The 17,496-nt window shown below is 36.7% G+C and overlaps 1 protein-coding gene across 1 annotated transcript in view; it reads left to right on the top strand.

The window, feature by feature from the left end:
• The window catches only part of Map2k4 (mitogen-activated protein kinase kinase 4), a gene marked incomplete at its 5' end in the record, with an annotated part of 107,535 nt that overhangs the window by 11,691 nt on the left and 78,348 nt on the right, over nucleotides 1-17,496 (top strand). The window contains one exon of the mRNA XM_013522034.1: nucleotides 12,588-12,690. Within this exon, the coding sequence (XP_013377488.1) occupies nucleotides 12,588-12,690 (103 nt within the window). The remainder of the gene's footprint in view (nucleotides 1-12,587; nucleotides 12,691-17,496) is intronic.

The raw sequence follows: 17,496 nt of genomic DNA, 5'->3' as shown, positions 1-17,496 counted from the left end.
TTTTTTTTTTGGTTTTTCTCCGGTACCGGGAACCGAACTCACGACCTTGCGCTTGCCAGGCAGGCGCTTTTGCCACTGAGCTAAATCCCCAGCCCCAGTATTCATTTTATTATGGGCAGTGGGAAGTTAAAACAGTAGTGCTAGGATATTAGGGGGTTCACCAAACAGTAAAATTAAATGTGTCCTCTGACCTGTGGGCATATAGGTTACTTGCTCGAGATAAACAAACCATTCTTCTGAGACTGTAGTCTTCTGCCTCCACAGTGAGGGGAGGTTGGAAGCCACCCCACGGGCTGTAAGGTGTTGATGGAAATCAGAACAAGCCTTAGAACTTCTACTGACATAGCTTTCATAAGTTTGAATATTGTTTCTTTCCCTTTTTTTCCTTCTTGCTTTTGTGATTGAACTCAAAGCCTCTTGTATGCTAAAGCCCTTTACCGCTGAGGCACGTCCTTAGCCTCTTGTTTCTACTCCACTCGAGATGGCTATCAAAAAATAATTTCTATGGTTGGTTTTCCAGAGACCCTAATACCTTGCTATTGATGCATAGGGAAATAGTAATTTAAAAGTCTGGGGCGGTCGTGATGAGCTTCATTAGAATGCTGAGGAGTTTTTTTTTTAGGAGACAGAGGTCGCCATAATGGCTGGTACATCAGGGAGGAGGATACGACTGTTGACTGTTCTATATAGAAAATCTTTTGGGGGTGGGTCAGTGTAGGATATGTGCCTCACTTGACTCTACAAGGCTGCTGCTGATCATGTTCACAAATCTGAGGCTCTGAAACAAAGTGCACTGTGGATTTGGTAGTTTGGGTGTGACCTGGATTTAAAGTGCTTTGAGCATCTAGATAAGGGATTGAGTGCCATTACTGACAGTTGGCTAAGCTGTAAACATTTTCTTCCTGGCTAAAATTCTTAAAGCCACGTAGAAAGAAGTGCTTCTCTGTGAATGGAATTTGTCAGGTGTGTAGCAGGTTAGGTCTTTGTTTCTGAAGAGTTATAGAACATGAGGCATAAGAAAACTTTAAATGAGCAGGGGCTAAATTAAGAACTCATAATAAAATAATCTTTTTCTTCTCTAAACTTGGGGTGGAGATAGGTGTTCACAGTATGGCTGTAACCATTTAGATATTTGTTTGGAATCTTGTAGGGGGACTGTATAATTGTGGACTTCAATTATATATTTCTTAGATTCCCATAGAGTCTACTTGAAAAATCATTGGAGTATAAAGTTGAGAGTTGGGTAATTGTGCTCGCTTAGTTAGCACATGTACTGAAATTGGAGAGTTGGGGAATTATGTTGGTTTAGCTGTCCCTATTTTATTAGGGATTACAATATTATTAAATTAAGATGATATGTTAAACCTCAAAAATCTCAAAAGATACCATCTGTGAAACAGTAAAAGATGATAGGAATATGGTAATGTCCGAGTTGTTTTAGCAGGTGTACGGAAGTGTCTATATTTGTATTTTTATGGCCACTCTCTGGAGATTGCCCCTGTCTGTCTGTCTATCTTTTGAGAAAGGGTCTCACTATGTAGTTCAGGCTGGCTTTGAACTCACCATGTAGCCCAGGCTGGCCTAGAACTTATGGTGATCCTCCTGTTTCAGTTTCTTGAGTGCCAGATTTACAGTCCTGTGCCAGTTGGCTAAGCTGTGACAGTTTTGCCAGCACACCTGGCAAAACTGAATTTAAAGAACAGAGTATTCCCTTTTAGAAAATTCCGAAATAAATAGGTGTGGTGGTAAACACCTATATTCCCAGAACTTCAGAGGCTGAGGCAGTAGGAGGATCACAGGTTCAGTTGTAGCACCTTGAATTAGTCACAGGTGACATTTTCAAGAATGGTTGACATAAGTGTGGAAATGATCATACAAGGATATATTTTCCTAAAATGATCATTTATTACTCATGTTACTTACTGCCCAGTTTAACTAATATGTATTAATGTTTTCTAGTGCTAGTAGTTTTTTCTTAATAAGTAATGTAGTATTCCAGTTATGGGTGTAGTATAAATATCACTGCTTTGAATAATTTTTTTGAATTTTTTTTGGAGACAGGGTCTCACTATGGATTTGAACGCACTATGGATTTGGACGCACTATGTAGCCCAGGCTGATCTTGACCTCAAAGCAATCCTCCTGCATCAGCTTCCTGTGTGCTGGGATTACAGGCATGTGCCACCATGCCTGGTTTGCATAATTTTATCTAGGACTTAGGCATGTAGTTACTGGTTCATCATAAGGATATTTTGAGATGTTTGACAGATACTGTTTCTTAAAAGTAGATCACTTTATATTCATAATAGTAATTTGTTCATTCACTTGTGTTTACTTGTTTTTCTGGCATCATTCTAGGCACTGAGGCATGTAAGAAAAAAAAATAGAATTTTTGTCCTCCTGTCACATAGCAAGAAAATATCAGGGAAGATAGATAATAATCAAATAACTTCAAATGTGAAAGTACAGCTGTGATAATTTCTGAAGAGGCTACCTGCTCTTTCATTACCTTGAGTGTTGAGGGTCAGCTTGACATTTGTGCTCCTTGGATTCCATGATAGGGCCTGCCTACGTTACTGGGTACTTTGGTTATTTTTGAGGGGATTGGCCTGTTTAGGTCTTGGCCAGAAGGATTTCTAGTGTAGCTTGAGAAAGTATATACTTGCTTGTTGTTATATAAAAGAAGTAATTCAGAGTCTGAGAGAGTTATTATTGGCTTTAATTCATAACTCAGAGTTGTGGCTACTTTGAGAGTGCCACAATGATGACAGTATGTGTAATTTAGGTAAAATTACAGGTGATTAGAGAGGGGCTAATAAAATCAACATCCGGGTTGGTAATTAGGTGAATCAGAGAATGAAGAATGAGTTTCTAGGTTGGGAGAATTTTAGGGTGTATTTCATTTCATGAAACTTAATAAACTCCATATGTATGTATGTATGTATGTCTTTTTGAGACAGGGTCTCACTATGCAGTTCAGGCTGGCCTTGAACTCACTATGTAGCCCAGGCTGGTCTCAAACTTACGACGATTCTCCTGCCTCAGCCTCCTGAGTGCTGAGATTATAAGCATGCACCAACACACCCGGTGAACTCCCCATTTAATATAGCTGAGCTGAGTCTACATTTTCTTTTTCCTTGTTAGATGTAACAGTCACTTTACAGTTGCTAGGACAAAATATTTGACATTCACAATTTAAAGGAGGAGAGATTTATTTTGGCTCATAGTTTTCAGAGTCCATGGTCCATGGTGGGCAGAAACATGGTGGAGGAAAACTGCTAATACCGTATGAGCCAGGAAATAGAGAAGGAAGAACCAGGGGCAGAAATATACCCTTCTAGGTCATGCCTCCAGTGAGTCACCCCTCCAGTCAGGTCCTAGCTCCTAACAGCACATTCAGGTACAAATATACCAGTGAATTAATTGATCCATTGATGAGTACAGTGTCCCCATGGTCCAGTTATCATTTAAAAGTCCCACTGTTGAACAGGTGAGACTTTGGGAGGACATTCTGCATCTAAACCATCACATTATGCCCCTGCCTCCAAAAGACTCATGTCTGTCTCATTATGTATAATATATTTAGTCTGTCTCTAAGCATAGACAGTCTTAACGGTTCCAGCAGAGTTGAAAAGTCAAAGTCCAAAGTCTCTTCTGAGACACTGGAAAACTCTTAGTGCTTAGCCCCTGTAACAACCAAAAAGAAAGTTAAATACTCCCAGCATACAGTGGGACAGGGCAAACATTCTTATTCCAAAAGAATAGAGGAATAGAAAGGAATTGGACCAAAGTTAGACCAAAACTCAGCAGAGTAAAACATTAAATCTTGTAGTTTTATGTCCAGCACTTGGACCAGTTGTAGTGAGATGTGAATTTCAAAGGGTTTGGGCAGCCTCACTCCTGTGGCATTGCTAGTTGCAGCCCAGATAGCCTCTCTGTAGGGCTGGCCCTGTTCACTCTCTGGCTTTCTTCAGCAGACCATTTGTATTTCTCCAAGTTCCTGGGGTTTCCATTGCATTTTTGGCTTCGCTCTCTTAGTCTCAAGCTTTGCCTTCTCAGGGGCACTTTGCTTGGCCTCCCTGCCTTCTTCTGAAATCTGGGTGGAAGCATCTGTGACCCGTAGCTCTTGCATTCTGCATGCCTAGAAAACCAGCACCCTGGTTGGTGCCAAGGTCTGTCACCAGGTTGAACAATAGCCTGGCCTTCTTGGATCACAGCTGTAGGTGCACCTCTGAGTGCCTGGATGAATGTACTTCGGGACACAAATCATTTAATTCTGCTTTTTTCCTCTTGATTCTCACTGTAGATCTACTAAAACATAACCAGCAGTACCATACCCTAGCCTGAATGTTGGGCTATCTTGAAATTTTGTCCTCCAACCACCTTTAAATTCAGTCTCATACAAAGTCTTAGGATAGATAAAACATAGATAAATTCTTTGTCATAATGAAACATACATGGCCTTTTCCAGCATAATTCTCATTGCCATCTGAAACCTCATGAGCCTGGCCTTTACTATCTGTATTTCTGTCAGAATTCTAGTCTTCTGAGTGCAATTAGAATTAACCTTTAAGCAGAGGTTACAGCATTCTAGGCCTTTTCTAGCTGGTACTTTCAAATTTTTCCAAATTCCTTCTATAAATCAATTATAAAGGCTTTTAAACCAAAGGTCAGGAACAGTCAGAGCCACCACCCCATGCTCAATTACCAAAATCTGTATTGGTTAGGATTCTCTAAAGAAACAGAGTCAATAGAAGGTAAATGTATAATTATGTAAGGGGATTTATCAGTTAGCCTTAAGATCAGAGGCAGGAGAGTCCATAGTGGCTGTTTGTAGGATCAGAGGTGGCAGAGTCTACAGTGGCTTTCTGTGCACTAGAGAGCTGGAAGATCCAGCAGATGCTCACTCAGACCAAGAAAATGAGACTGCAGAACAAAAGGAATCAAGAATGTAACACCAGTCCAGAGTCAAAGGCTGGGAAGCTCACTGGAGGTTGCTAGGGTGAGTGTGTGTTGGAAGACTGAAGGTGCTGGAGGTTGGTGTTCAAAGGGTTATGGGTAGTGTGGATAATATAGTTTATTGTTTTGAAAGCTATCAAACTTTTTTCTGGTTTTCCTTTCTGAAGAATTCAGTAATTTTCAGTTAGTCTTTAATTCAAGCTAATATATAGTAGTTATGACTTTTTCATACCAACTATTTGCCAACCATTGCACATTAAAATATACTCTTGCCACAACATTGCTACCAAGTAAAGAACCATTTTAATCATAATTTAGCGCAGGTGTAGATCATGGCAATAACTTTATGTTTTTAATGGCAATCATTTAGCATCTAGCAAAAGCATTTTTCCCCTATTCCTACTTTCTAGCCTCCTATTTTCACATGCCTTTTTAATATTGGTAGGTTGCCAAACAAAACTTACTCTAGGTAGATCATCTATCTTGTCCTTCTGTCTCCACTACCTGGTACAATAGCTTGTTTGGAATTGTGATATTGCTATACCTTTGTCTAGGTAAAGTATTACATTGGGCTTCCCCAGAAGTCCATTTTACATGTAAAAGTGTTAAAATATGCCAGAAGTTACTTGATTTCTAATACTTTCTGGATAAACTTAGAAAAATTCAGTGTCCAAAATGTTGAGTTGCATGGTTGAAAGACAGTGCCTTATGGATTTGAGTTCAAAGTTCTGAGTTAGATTTTATGAATTTTCTGATAATTTTTCACTGTTATGTATATCACATCAAAGATTGGAAAGGGGATGATGCAATACAATATAAGCTGGTAGTAGCTTACTTACTGCATGGATACATGGAATGCCTGATAATTCCATGTCTAGGACAGAATTGACAGAGTTCCCTATCTCATAATTCCGAGTCTCCCATCTTCTTTTTCTTCTACTTGCTTGATCACTCACTCTTTAAATTTTTATTTATTTATTTTTGATAATACTGGGGGTTAAACCGAACACACTGAGCTACAGTCCCAGCCCATTTTTAAGTCTTTAAATTTTGAGACAGGGCCTTGGTAAATCACTAAATTTTGTGGGCTGGGCTTGAATTTGGAATTTTGTCTCAGCCTCTCGGAGTGTTGGGATTACAGGTGTGTGCCACCACACCTAGCTTTCCCTCTTTTCCTTTTGAGTTTACAAAATAAGGTAGGTTCCTCATCATTGTAGTACTTTGGGGAGGAAAAAAAAGAAAGTAAATTCTTTTCTGTCACTTATTTTCTCATTTTCAAAATTGAGCATAAAGTTTCATGATTGCAGTTGTGTGCTACTCATGTGATAAGTAGTAATTAAAGGTGGCTAAAAAGTTTTCTGGGTAATCTTTGTGTTTTAAAAATGATGTCTTTCATTTAACTTCATAATTTGTGAGTCTGAGTTGCTCAGAATAAGAACAAAGGATATTCCTATGCCTCAATGAATATGGACCTATTTGGCCCTATCCCTGATCTTCAGAATCATGGTTCTTAATATCCTTGAGGATCTCACATTTGGCAGTGCTTTCTTCATGAGAACTGTGAGGAAGACCTTTTATACAGATGATGAGAAAAGCTTATTTGCATACTTCTGGGTGTTCTCCATAGGCAGAGGTTAGATGCCAGAATTTTGGGGGTGGTCCTGAGAGGTTGCTCCTCTCAGCCTTTGAAGTGGCTGGATTGGGCCTAGCACTGCTGAATTGTGTAGGCCAGCATCTGGGCCAGGTGTAATTCTAATCTTTCCAAGGAATTGAGCAAATGTTCTTTTTTTCTGTAGCCCATGACTGGAAAAAAGCTAAGCAGCGTTGCCTTAAAGGGTAGAGCAATTCTTGGGAAGTGTGATGAGGATAGATGTTATTTTCCTTATAAATCAAATTGAGTTGCACACAACAGAAACGGATTACAAAATTAATTTGTATTACCTGTTATTTAACTGGCTGGAGTTCAGTTGTCTGGTGCTTTGCATATCAGATTTATTCCCAGATCAGTAAACACTTGAATGTTTTCTGTAGCAGGCAGTGATTTTAGGTTGTAGTCTACAAAGAATCTCCTCACAGGAAACCTGTTTTATGTAAATAATTTGAGATGTTTGACCATGCCTGGTTTCTTTCCTGTTGTATTTCAGAGGAGGCTATGTTTATGTCTGTGGATTGGTTATTGACTACATGACAGTTCCACCAATGGACTCTGATCACAAATTTATAATCTTTTTTGATTAATCGTTTTAAATTCTGTTCTGCAGGTATTATTTCTCTTGTCACCTAAAAATCTTCACAGGCTATTTATTGTATCATTTTCTTATCTTCCAGTGAAAGTTGATTCAGGCTGTTAAAAAAAGAAAACTACACTAATGTCCTATTTCTTTGTAATTTTTATGATTCAAATATCAGACTTTGGGCTAGAGGTGTTAGCTCTGTGGTAGAGCAGATGCTGAGCATGCGCAAGGCCTTGGTTTCAATTCTGAGCACCAGGAAGACAAACAAACAACAACCTGAATACATAGTGGCAGGATTTGCTCAAGTTTGATCTTTTGGCCCCTTAAAAAAGTGAAACAGAAGAGTCAGCACTGGTAGAGATTTTGGGATTCAGAGAAAGGGAATGAGAGAGGAGGGAATACTAGGGTTGGGAGTGGAGGGGGAGAAGCTCTTGTGTGCAGGTAGGTAGCAACAGGTGCTGCTAACAGCCCTTACTGTGTGTTATAAAAGCCACTCTCTTTCTGCCTTCCCCGAATGTGTCCTTCTCTTGACTTTTGGGGCTTTTTCCTCCTCCAGACTACCTTGTGAATTCATCTTAATCTAATCATCATTTGGAGAGATGAAAATAGACAGTGTACACATGAAAATAGACAGTGTAACTTGGTCTTACCATAACTGCATTGACACTAGTTTTAGAATTGAGTTATGCTTGTTTGGAGACACTTTGAACTTATATAGAGTTATTTATTATAGTTTTTTAGAGAAATTTTGGGGTAATTACAAGTGTTTTTGAAGCATAGAGTGTGCTTAAAATCTAATTTATGTAAGTCAGTTTTGTACATTCCTGTGAAGTAAATGGCTCTAATTTTTTGGTTTAACTAAATGCAGTGCTGAAAAGGAATCTCTGTGTTTTTTAAATTAATTAATTAATTAAATTAATTTTGGCTTTATGGCATAAACTCTCACTATTTCGTTCAGGCTGGCCTTGAACTCACTGTGTAGCTTAGAATGGCCTTGAACTCATGGCAGTCCTCTTGCTTCAGCCTCCCAAGTGCTAGGATGATAGGGATGTACCATCATACCCAGTTTCTTTCTATTTTATTTATTTATTTAGTCTTTTTGAGACAAGGTTTCACTATACAGTTCAGGCTGGCCTTGAACTCAACTTGTAGCCCAAGCTGGCCTCGAACTAGCAGTGATCCTCTTTCCTCAGCCTCCTTAATGCTGAGATTACACGTGTGTGCCACCACATCCAGCTTCTTTGTATTTTAAATACAAATATTTCTTTTGAAGAAAACAGTTTGAGTAAGTCTAAACTTTAGTAATATATTTTATTATTTGCCTGCAGAGTTTACTTACTGTCTGCAGAATTGGGCTTTTGAAGAAGGCCTAGTATATTGTTTTTCTTTGGATTTTTGTTTTTACTGGATTTCTTTGGATTTTCATAGTGATTCTTTGTCCTAGCTTTGCTCTGCATATGATTTTATTATGTTTTGTTTTCATATGGAGATCATGGATGATGTACTGGTTGGTTTCAGACACATACATTATGACAGGTGATGCTCAGCTTTTGACTTGGGGATTTATTGGCTTTGAACTCATTTAGATTTAGGATTGCAAAGATTTTTAATGTTTTTTTGCATACACTTTCCATATAAATTAATATTCATAGATTCAAGGCATTGTCTGTTTGTCTTGTCACTTTTCTCTCGTTGCTGAGACAAAATACCTAATGCCCAAAATGAAGGAAGAAAATGTTTATTTAGCTCACAGTTTGTGGAGGATTCAGTCCATATTGGCTGGCTCCAAGGCAGAGTGGCACATGGCAGAGGGCAATGGTTTATGGTGGCAGAACAGCAAAGCAACAAGAGCAAAAAGGGGGGAGGGTGGGCAAGCAGCCTCTTCCACTCCCTTACATATGCAGAGTACCCGCCCCAGGTCAGATGAGGCACTCATATCTGTAATCAGTCAAACTCTAAAAGCCTGCCCCATGACCGCGTGAAACTTTGGGGGGACACCCACACACAAACCATAACACTGGTTTTGGGGTGCTAGGATCACCTTTTCAGAGGTGTTTTCTAGGTTTTTTTTGTCCCAAAGAATTGGTCAAGACAAATGCAAAACGTACGTATAGTAATGATGTTTTACATTTATTAAAGGTAGGAAAAGAAGTTTGCTCTGCAGAGTGCGGGACAGTTAGAAGTAGGAAAGGTGACATACTTTACAGGATGAGAGCAGACCACTGAGAAGAAGAGCACAGTGGCCAAGAAAGAGTTCAGTGGTGGCTGTCTTTTGTATCCGCCACTCCTCAGGGTAGCATCAGTTCTAGGTCATCCTATCAAAAACTTGCTTGCATTCTTGCAAGAAGAATTGAAGATAGCATTCTTTGATTGGTCCTGGGTGTGAGGTTTTGGGAATTTTTTTTCTGTGTGCTTCCTGGATGTCAGTTATTGATGGGTCACACCTCCTTCCTCAGCCTGTTTGCCTTGCCCTAATCTCCTGCCTTACAGGGATTAGGACCTGGTATCTGTGGGGGTACCATTCAGCCTACTGTAGTCTGCCCTCTGGTTTCCAAATACTGTATTCGCATGCATCCTCCTTCCAAAATGGATTCACATTACCTTAACATTCCAAAAGTTTTACCTTATTATACTGTCAACTCAGATCAAAATTTTACCTAAATATCGTCAGCCTAGAAGACCTCAACCTTACCAAAATCAGTTCTGTCCAGCAGGGATGACTCAGAGTGTTGCTGGGTGTGGTGTTGTATAATTGTAATTCCAGCACTTAGGAGGCTGAGACAGGAGGATCCTCATGAGTTTGAGGCCTGCCTGTGCTACATAGTGAGTTCAAGGTTAGTTTGAACTATGTAGCAAGACTCTGTCTCAAGGAAAGGAAAAAAAAAAAAAATAGAAAATACTCAGTGTATTACCCATTCAGAAATAATAATTTCTTTCCCTTTTTGGACCTAGACAGTAAAAGACAAGCTAAAGTACTTGCTTTCAAAACAATGGTGGAGTAAGTTCCAGACATTCTCATTAAAAACAGGAGAAAATTGAAGGAAGGACTCATTAGTGTCATGCAGTATCAGAATACAGTGCAACAAATTTGGTTAGGTGTGGGAATAATGCCCTGCCTTACAGTATTAAAGACATATTTCCAATAAGTAAAAGACCATAATCATTAAAATTTTTTTTGAAATATTGTTGAACTCTCATCATAAAATTCTTTCAATTTACTTTTCTGTGAGCAATTTATTATATTAGTGATTCTTCTGCCTAGTCATTCTGATCAGCATGGTACCTATAACATGGTACATATATACATTTCTATGTCTAGTATAAAAACCCCAGACTTTGCCAACTTCACATGAGCAAAAGTTTTAAAATGTTTTGGTGTTAATATCTTTTTATGTATTTTTTTCTAGTTTGTATGTTCATATTCTTGTCAAGTTTTTTTTTTTTTTTTGGTCTTTTTGAGACAGGGTCTTGCTATGCAGTTCAGGCTGGCCTTTAGCTCACTTTGTAGCCCAGGGTAGCCTCTAACTCGCAACAATTCTCCTGCCTCAGCTTCCCAAGTTCTGGGATTACAGGCATGCGCCACCATGCCTGGCCTGTTGTCAGGTGTTTTGTTCCTTGATTTGTGTGATGTCTTTGTATATTAGGAGTTAGTGATTTTGTATTATAAGGATTTCCCATATTTTAAGTTTGTAAACTTTTTTTGGTAATATATATTTTGTTTTTTAATACAGGGAAATCTGATTTTTCATAGAGTACCATTTGCAGATGTAGTTTGAATGTCCTTTATGGCTGTCAGATAAAATTTTTTTTCTGCTTAGAATTGAACTCAGGATGTTGCATTTACTAAGCAGGTGCTTGTGACACTGAGCTGTATCTCCAGCCCTAAAAATGGTTTAAAATACATGTTTGATATCTAAAAGGGTAGTCTTTTTGGAAAATTCATGGTTTACTGTCCTTATTCCTGAAAATGAATGTGTATAGTGTTCTTGGGAATAGACATAGTCCTAGATAGAAAGGTCTGTTCTTGATATCTGATCTGGGAGTTGTGGCATAGAGATCTGTGCTCTTATCCTTGCATTCTCCTCCAAGTGTATTCTGAATCCACTGAGGTGGGAAAAAGGATTGCAATTTTTTTTTAAGTAGCTTGATAACATATGTTATATTATGAAGCGTGAGTGCAGGTAAAAGTGTTACTAATGTGAACAGGAAGCCAAGATTTACTGTAAATCTTTAGAGCTCAAATTTTGTTACAAAGTATTTATATACATTCTAAAAAATGATTCTGTAAGATATATTGATAAAGAAATGTGGTTGATGAAAAAAAAAGTGTCATTGTTAGGCGTGGTGGTGTAGGCCTATAGTCTCAGCACTGAGGACGCTGAGGTGGGAGGATTGTGAGTTTGAAGCCAGCTTGCAGTGTATAGTGAGTTCAGTGCCATCCTGGGCGACATAGCAAACCTGGTCTCAAAAACCAACCAAGCAGCCAACCTCACAACAAGCAACTGAACCAAAAGAGAAAAGAAAAAACAGTGTCATGATGTACTTAAATTACAGAGAAAACACACATCTGTGTCTGTACATAGAAAAAAGTCTTTAGTAAAAAGTAAACAATGATTATTTTGGGGTAATTGGATTAATAAGTGTATATAATTTTTTAGAAAATGCTATGTATTATATAGATCTGTATCTATAAAACATGTATATCTCTTATTTTTTCTGGCTTTTCTATATTAAACCTTTACTTTTGTAACAAAAAAATATTGCTACCTCCCCTTCACACCCCAGAGAAACTGCTTCAAGAATTTAATTGTTTGGAATACCTGTGTTATTAACTTGAAGTTGACTGTACTATGTATTTAGCCCATTATGGTTTTAGAATGCTTCATTTCCTAAAATGAATTAATAATTTATATTAATCTTGAGGCAAAATAGTTTTTATTACTACAGATATTCAATTATAACAGCATTTTGTAATTTTTATAATACATGGAGGTACAGCATTTTATTACTACAGATATTCAGTTTTTATTACTACAGATATTCAATTATAACAGCATTTTATAATTTTTTGAAAGATCTGGTAAAAGAAATGATTCTTACAGTAACTGGTATTTTCCTTTGCAAAAGTGTAATACCTTTGAAAAATGTAAACTTAAAGCACTGAGCATGATTATCTGATAGATTGTAGTGTAGTGAGTGATTTGTGGTTAGTAACAAATTTAGATAATTTTCATAATTTTAAGAAATTCATTATTGCCTTTCAAAATACTGTCCTGTGTTGACTATTTGTTTAAGCAAAATTTTCTATCTTTTTAGTATGAATTCCTTATGCTATCAGAAAAATACTTCTTTTATAGTACTTGGAACTTTTACTTCTTATTTGTTATTTCTCAGGTAAACGCAAAGCACTGAAGTTGAATTTTGCAAACCCACCTGTCAAATCTACAGCAAGGTTTACTCTGAATCCCAATACTACAGGAGTCCAAAACCCACACATGTGAGTATTCTTCTTAATCAAATAAAAGGCTCAACACAAGCAAAGGATATTTCCTAGCTGAGGGATTGGTATTTCCATTATCTTATGAACAAGTAGGAAGTTACTGATTCTCTAGTCTTAAGTTGGTGAATGCAGTTTGCTCTTTTAAAAGTTTACTTAGGAACAAAGAGCCAAAGATCCAAGTACATGTATATATTTTTGATACCTCTTACTAAACTCTGAGATTATTGTTTATCCTTTTTCTTCTGGCTTTTCAGTTCAACTGCAAGTTGTATTTAGGGAATTTAAGTGTTCTCTACCTGGGTAAATCCTTACCGCTTGCTAATCAACACAGTATATTTCCTTCTTACCTACCTTCCCATGTACTTACCTACTTTTTTTGGTAAGGAAAGTGAGCCAAATTGTTTATTTGTTCATTTCTTCCATTTGAAGTACTCTTTGATGATATCCTTTGCCCTTTTTTTGCTGTAGTCCTTAATCAGTACACAACTGCAACCAACCACTTTACGGGGTTTTCCTTCTTGTACAGAGGCCCTCCCATTTTCCCTATTTCTTACTGCTGTCAACCTTAGTTAGGTTAATTTAGTGCTCAGCACAAAGGGCCACTACTAATTTGATACACACACGTAGGCTCATCAGAGTTGGTTGTAAGCATACAGAGTTGGGCTTAGTATAAAAATTCATTTCAAAATCCCAGATGCTCTTGCAACAAATACTAGTTTAATAGTCTGTATTTTATTGCAATGCTCGATTTACTGACTGCTAAATGAAATGAAGCTCTCCATCTACCCTTCTGTCAATGTGAAACTGACTATCCCCATAATCTATAGACTTGTCAGGGTGTTAAGTTTCATCCATAGAAAGAGTGAGGGGATATCCAAGGGATATCCAACAATTTAAGTCATCAATCTCTTTATTTTAGTAAGCTAAATTCCTGTAAGATTTCCATGTTCTAAGTAGTTAAAAGAATTGTGTGCATGTTATTTTATAGATGTCAGTGATTATGTTAAATTTATTATTGAATATTTTAAATTAGAAATGATATTGTAGCCTCTCACTGAAAATATTAGAAACATATTAATTTAAAATAATACCTTCAGAAAAATATTTTACATAAAGTTTCATTGAATCTAAGTGGTCCAATGAAATAATAGTTCTATTAGAGTAGTAACTCTATACTGATACTAATGATTTACAGGTAGTCCTGGCATTAAGACCTATAAAGCAAATGGCAAATGTATGATTAAAAAACTGGTGCAGAGTACATCATTTTATATTTTAAAGTAATTTCCCAGGAATTTCAATTCAAATTTCATTAGATCTCAAATATATTTAGTTTTCCTGGAGAGGCAGGCATTATATTTGCCAACACAAACAGGTTGTTAGAAGGTACAATGTCTTTTGATAGGGAAGCTTTAAATAATTTGTTGTTTTTAAAATAGCTACCTCTACAAGGGAGGAGAGTGTGTATGTGTGTGTATATGCTCATGGTTTTTACCTATAACCTTAGAGAGAATGAAAGACATTGTATGAAATCTTCAGTAACAATTTAGTTGACTAGGAATGCTGTCAATTTTATTAGACTGATAATTCATAACTGCATTTCTTATCAGAGCTCAAATGGAGTTCCAGCCTTTTTAGTTTTTTTGAAAAATCAGTGAGGAGCTACACTGAGCAAGAAACTAGAGCTCTAACAGCAAGGAAGTATTCTTAAAGAAACCTCCCTATTAATTTTGTAGAATTGCTAGTAAAAGCTACTATAAAATTAATTCTTAAACATAGTCCATTTGTTTTGCCTTCACTACTAGCTGAACTACATACTTGAAATCTAAGAAAGAAAGGGTAAAGAAGTAGTAATTATGAAACTTAACAGATCTGTCTACCTTTAAACCCCTTTGAACAGGAGAGTTAAATTTAGAACTAGAAAGACATTTACATATATGTATTCTTTTCTTTGTAGTTTCATCACTTATGGGGAATTCATGGACAAACTCTTTGTTTTTTTTAACACGTAGATGATTAAGGAACTTTTCTAAAAGTTTAGTTGGTTGGGTTTTTTGTTTTGTTTTTTAACTAGTGCTTTATAATAATGAACTATTTTGTTCTGTGTCTTCTCAGCAATTATTAACAGTTTGGGAGGACAGAATAATAGGTATTTTTGTCTTACAGTACACTCTTTAGAACTTGATCACGGTATACAAAAACTTTAGACCCATACTTCATTGGAATTCATTATTATGCAAGGCTATTCATCTGGATGAGGACTAGGCAACTACTGACACTGATACTGGTTAACGGTAATTGTTTTATTACACAGAGGGTGTATTTCTACTTCCCCATCCCTGTCCATAAGATAAGTCTTTTGTGTTCTCTCTTTCTGAGTTGCTTAGCATCAGCCAGTAAAAAGCGTTTCTGGGTGCTGTTTAGGATAAGTGCTTTGAAATTATAATTTATAACTTGTAGTTTATGGGAGCTTTCAAGTAACATTAAATGAAATAATCTCTTGCCATTTATGTTTTTCATCCTAAGATCTCCAGGAACTTTAGTTATGAATATAAATGTAAAAGTTGTTCCTGAATTTAGGGAAAAAAGAACAGAGTTATGTTACGGAACTAGTTTCAGGTTCATGTGATGTTTGACTTCTGGATGCAGTGGTCTTTGGAAGATTTAAAAAAAAAACCTTGCAAGACAGCATCTTTAGTTTGTGAGAGCCAACAGTTTAAATGAAATTCCAAGAAGTGACATTTGAGAAATAAGGCACTTGGGAGGCTGAGGCAGGAGGATCGCTGCCATTTGGAGGCCAGCCTGGACTACATAGTGAGTTCAAGGCTAAACTGGACTACATAGTGAGACCGTGTCTCAAAAAAAACACGAACGTACGCGTGTGCACACACACACACACACACACACACATATAAAATAGGGCATAAGGTAATATAAATAGAATGTCAAATGAAAGTTGTAGGGGACAAAAGATCATTTTTGAAAAAATACTTGGAAAGAAGTTTCACAGAGGATCAAGATCTGAGTTGAATTTTAGTGTTAGTGAAGGATAGGCTGAGGGAAGGGAGAGTGGCTTTCTGGTGAGTTCTGGGGACCTTTGTAGATCTTAATTGTAGCAGAGGGGTTATTTACAGATGACTTATTTTTATTTTTCATTGCAGATTTTTAGCATTGTTTCTTTAAATTGATGTTCCAGAATTATGTGAAAATATGACTAGGTGTGTGAGGGCATCTTTCTTTTACCAAACTCTTTCATTTTGCAAATTTGTGTATCTCTGTCTCTAAGAAAATTTCTGCAGGTTTCTTGCTTTACTTTTGATATATTACTTTGTGTTTTTCATATCTTTTCTTCTTTAAATTTGAGGTATTTGGATGAGGGATTGTCTGAATTCCCTGTTTTTGACTTTTTTATTTTTTTGTTTCCAGCTTTTTAATGATTTTTTTAGCTTTTTATTTTCTTGCTGTGTAGTTATATATATGTGTATGTATGTATTTTTTCTTTTCTTCTTTTTGAGACAGGGTTTCACTATGCAGTTTGGGCTAGCCTAGAACTCACTTTGTAGCCCAGGCTGGCCTTGAACTTGCAGTGATTCTCTTGCTTCAGCCTCCTGAGTGCTGGGATTACAGGTGTGTGCCACCACACTCAGCAAGTCTTTTATATATATATATATTTTTAATTTTAAAAATAAAAGGAAAACATTAACAGACAGACAACATTTTACAAAATAGCAAAAGAACAGTACAGACAATATGGAGTTACAAACAAAGTGGTAGGGAATTAACAATGCTTGTTGTATTACATAGTCTTTTATATTTTGATCCCTTGATGGAATATTCTGTTTTGGCAATCTATTTTATTTTTTATTTGTTTCTTTAAAGGTGATTCCATCATGTCATGATTTATTATAATTTCCAAAATGGTACTTGGGATATGTGAAAATCTTTTTAAAAGAAATTTTTATTAATGTATGTTTGGAGTACATAATGATCACATTTTTTTATGGAGAATTGGTACATGTCCATAACACATATCAGTTCTTTTTTCCCCCTCCCCTTCCACCCCCATTTAAAATTTTTTTCTTTTGCCAGCATCAGATTTATTTATTTTGTAAGTCTTTATCAGATTTAAATAAGCACAGACTAAGAGCTAAGAAGCCAAAAAACATAAAACACATAAAGCAATTCTACTAAATCAAGGTATACTTTAGATGCATTGGCCATGTTGGATTACAATAACTTTTTTCCCGTATCCCTTTTTTTTCTATTGTCTATCTTTTATTTTACACTTTCTCATGTGAGAGAAACCATTTTATATTTAAGCTGTCTGATTTGCTTCACTTAACATTATGGTCTCAAAGTGCACCCATTTTCCTATGACTTAAGTCTGTGTTTCCTTATGGCAAAGTAGTACTCCATTGTGTGTAAATATCACATATTCTTTATCCACTCATCTGTTGGTGGACATGTAGGCTGCTTGTAACATTTAGTTATTATGAATTGTGTTGCTATAAACATGGGCATGCATGTATTATGAAAATACAATGTCTTTAACTTTTTCTGGAACTTACCTATCTAGAAGGGGAATAGCTGGGTCTAGTTCTGTTTTATAGAGGATTTTTATAATAGAGATTTTTATGATAGAGCCTCTAGTTGCTTTTTTTGAGGATTCCTTATAATGACCTGCACAGTGATTGTGCTGTTTTCGCTCCCACCAGCAATGGAGAAGGGGTCCCTTTGCCACACAGCTTCGCCAGCATTTGTTATTGGTTGATTTCGATAGCCAGTCTTTTTGGAGTGAGATAG

Source organism: Chinchilla lanigera, unplaced genomic scaffold (genome assembly GCF_000276665.1).
Source record: "Chinchilla lanigera isolate Chin_1 unplaced genomic scaffold, ChiLan1.0 scaffold00066, whole genome shotgun sequence".
Taxonomy (NCBI): Eukaryota; Metazoa; Chordata; class Mammalia; order Rodentia; family Chinchillidae; genus Chinchilla; species Chinchilla lanigera.
The sequence above is the reverse complement of the archived record's forward strand: the minus strand, read 5'-3'. Positions and strand labels throughout refer to the sequence as shown.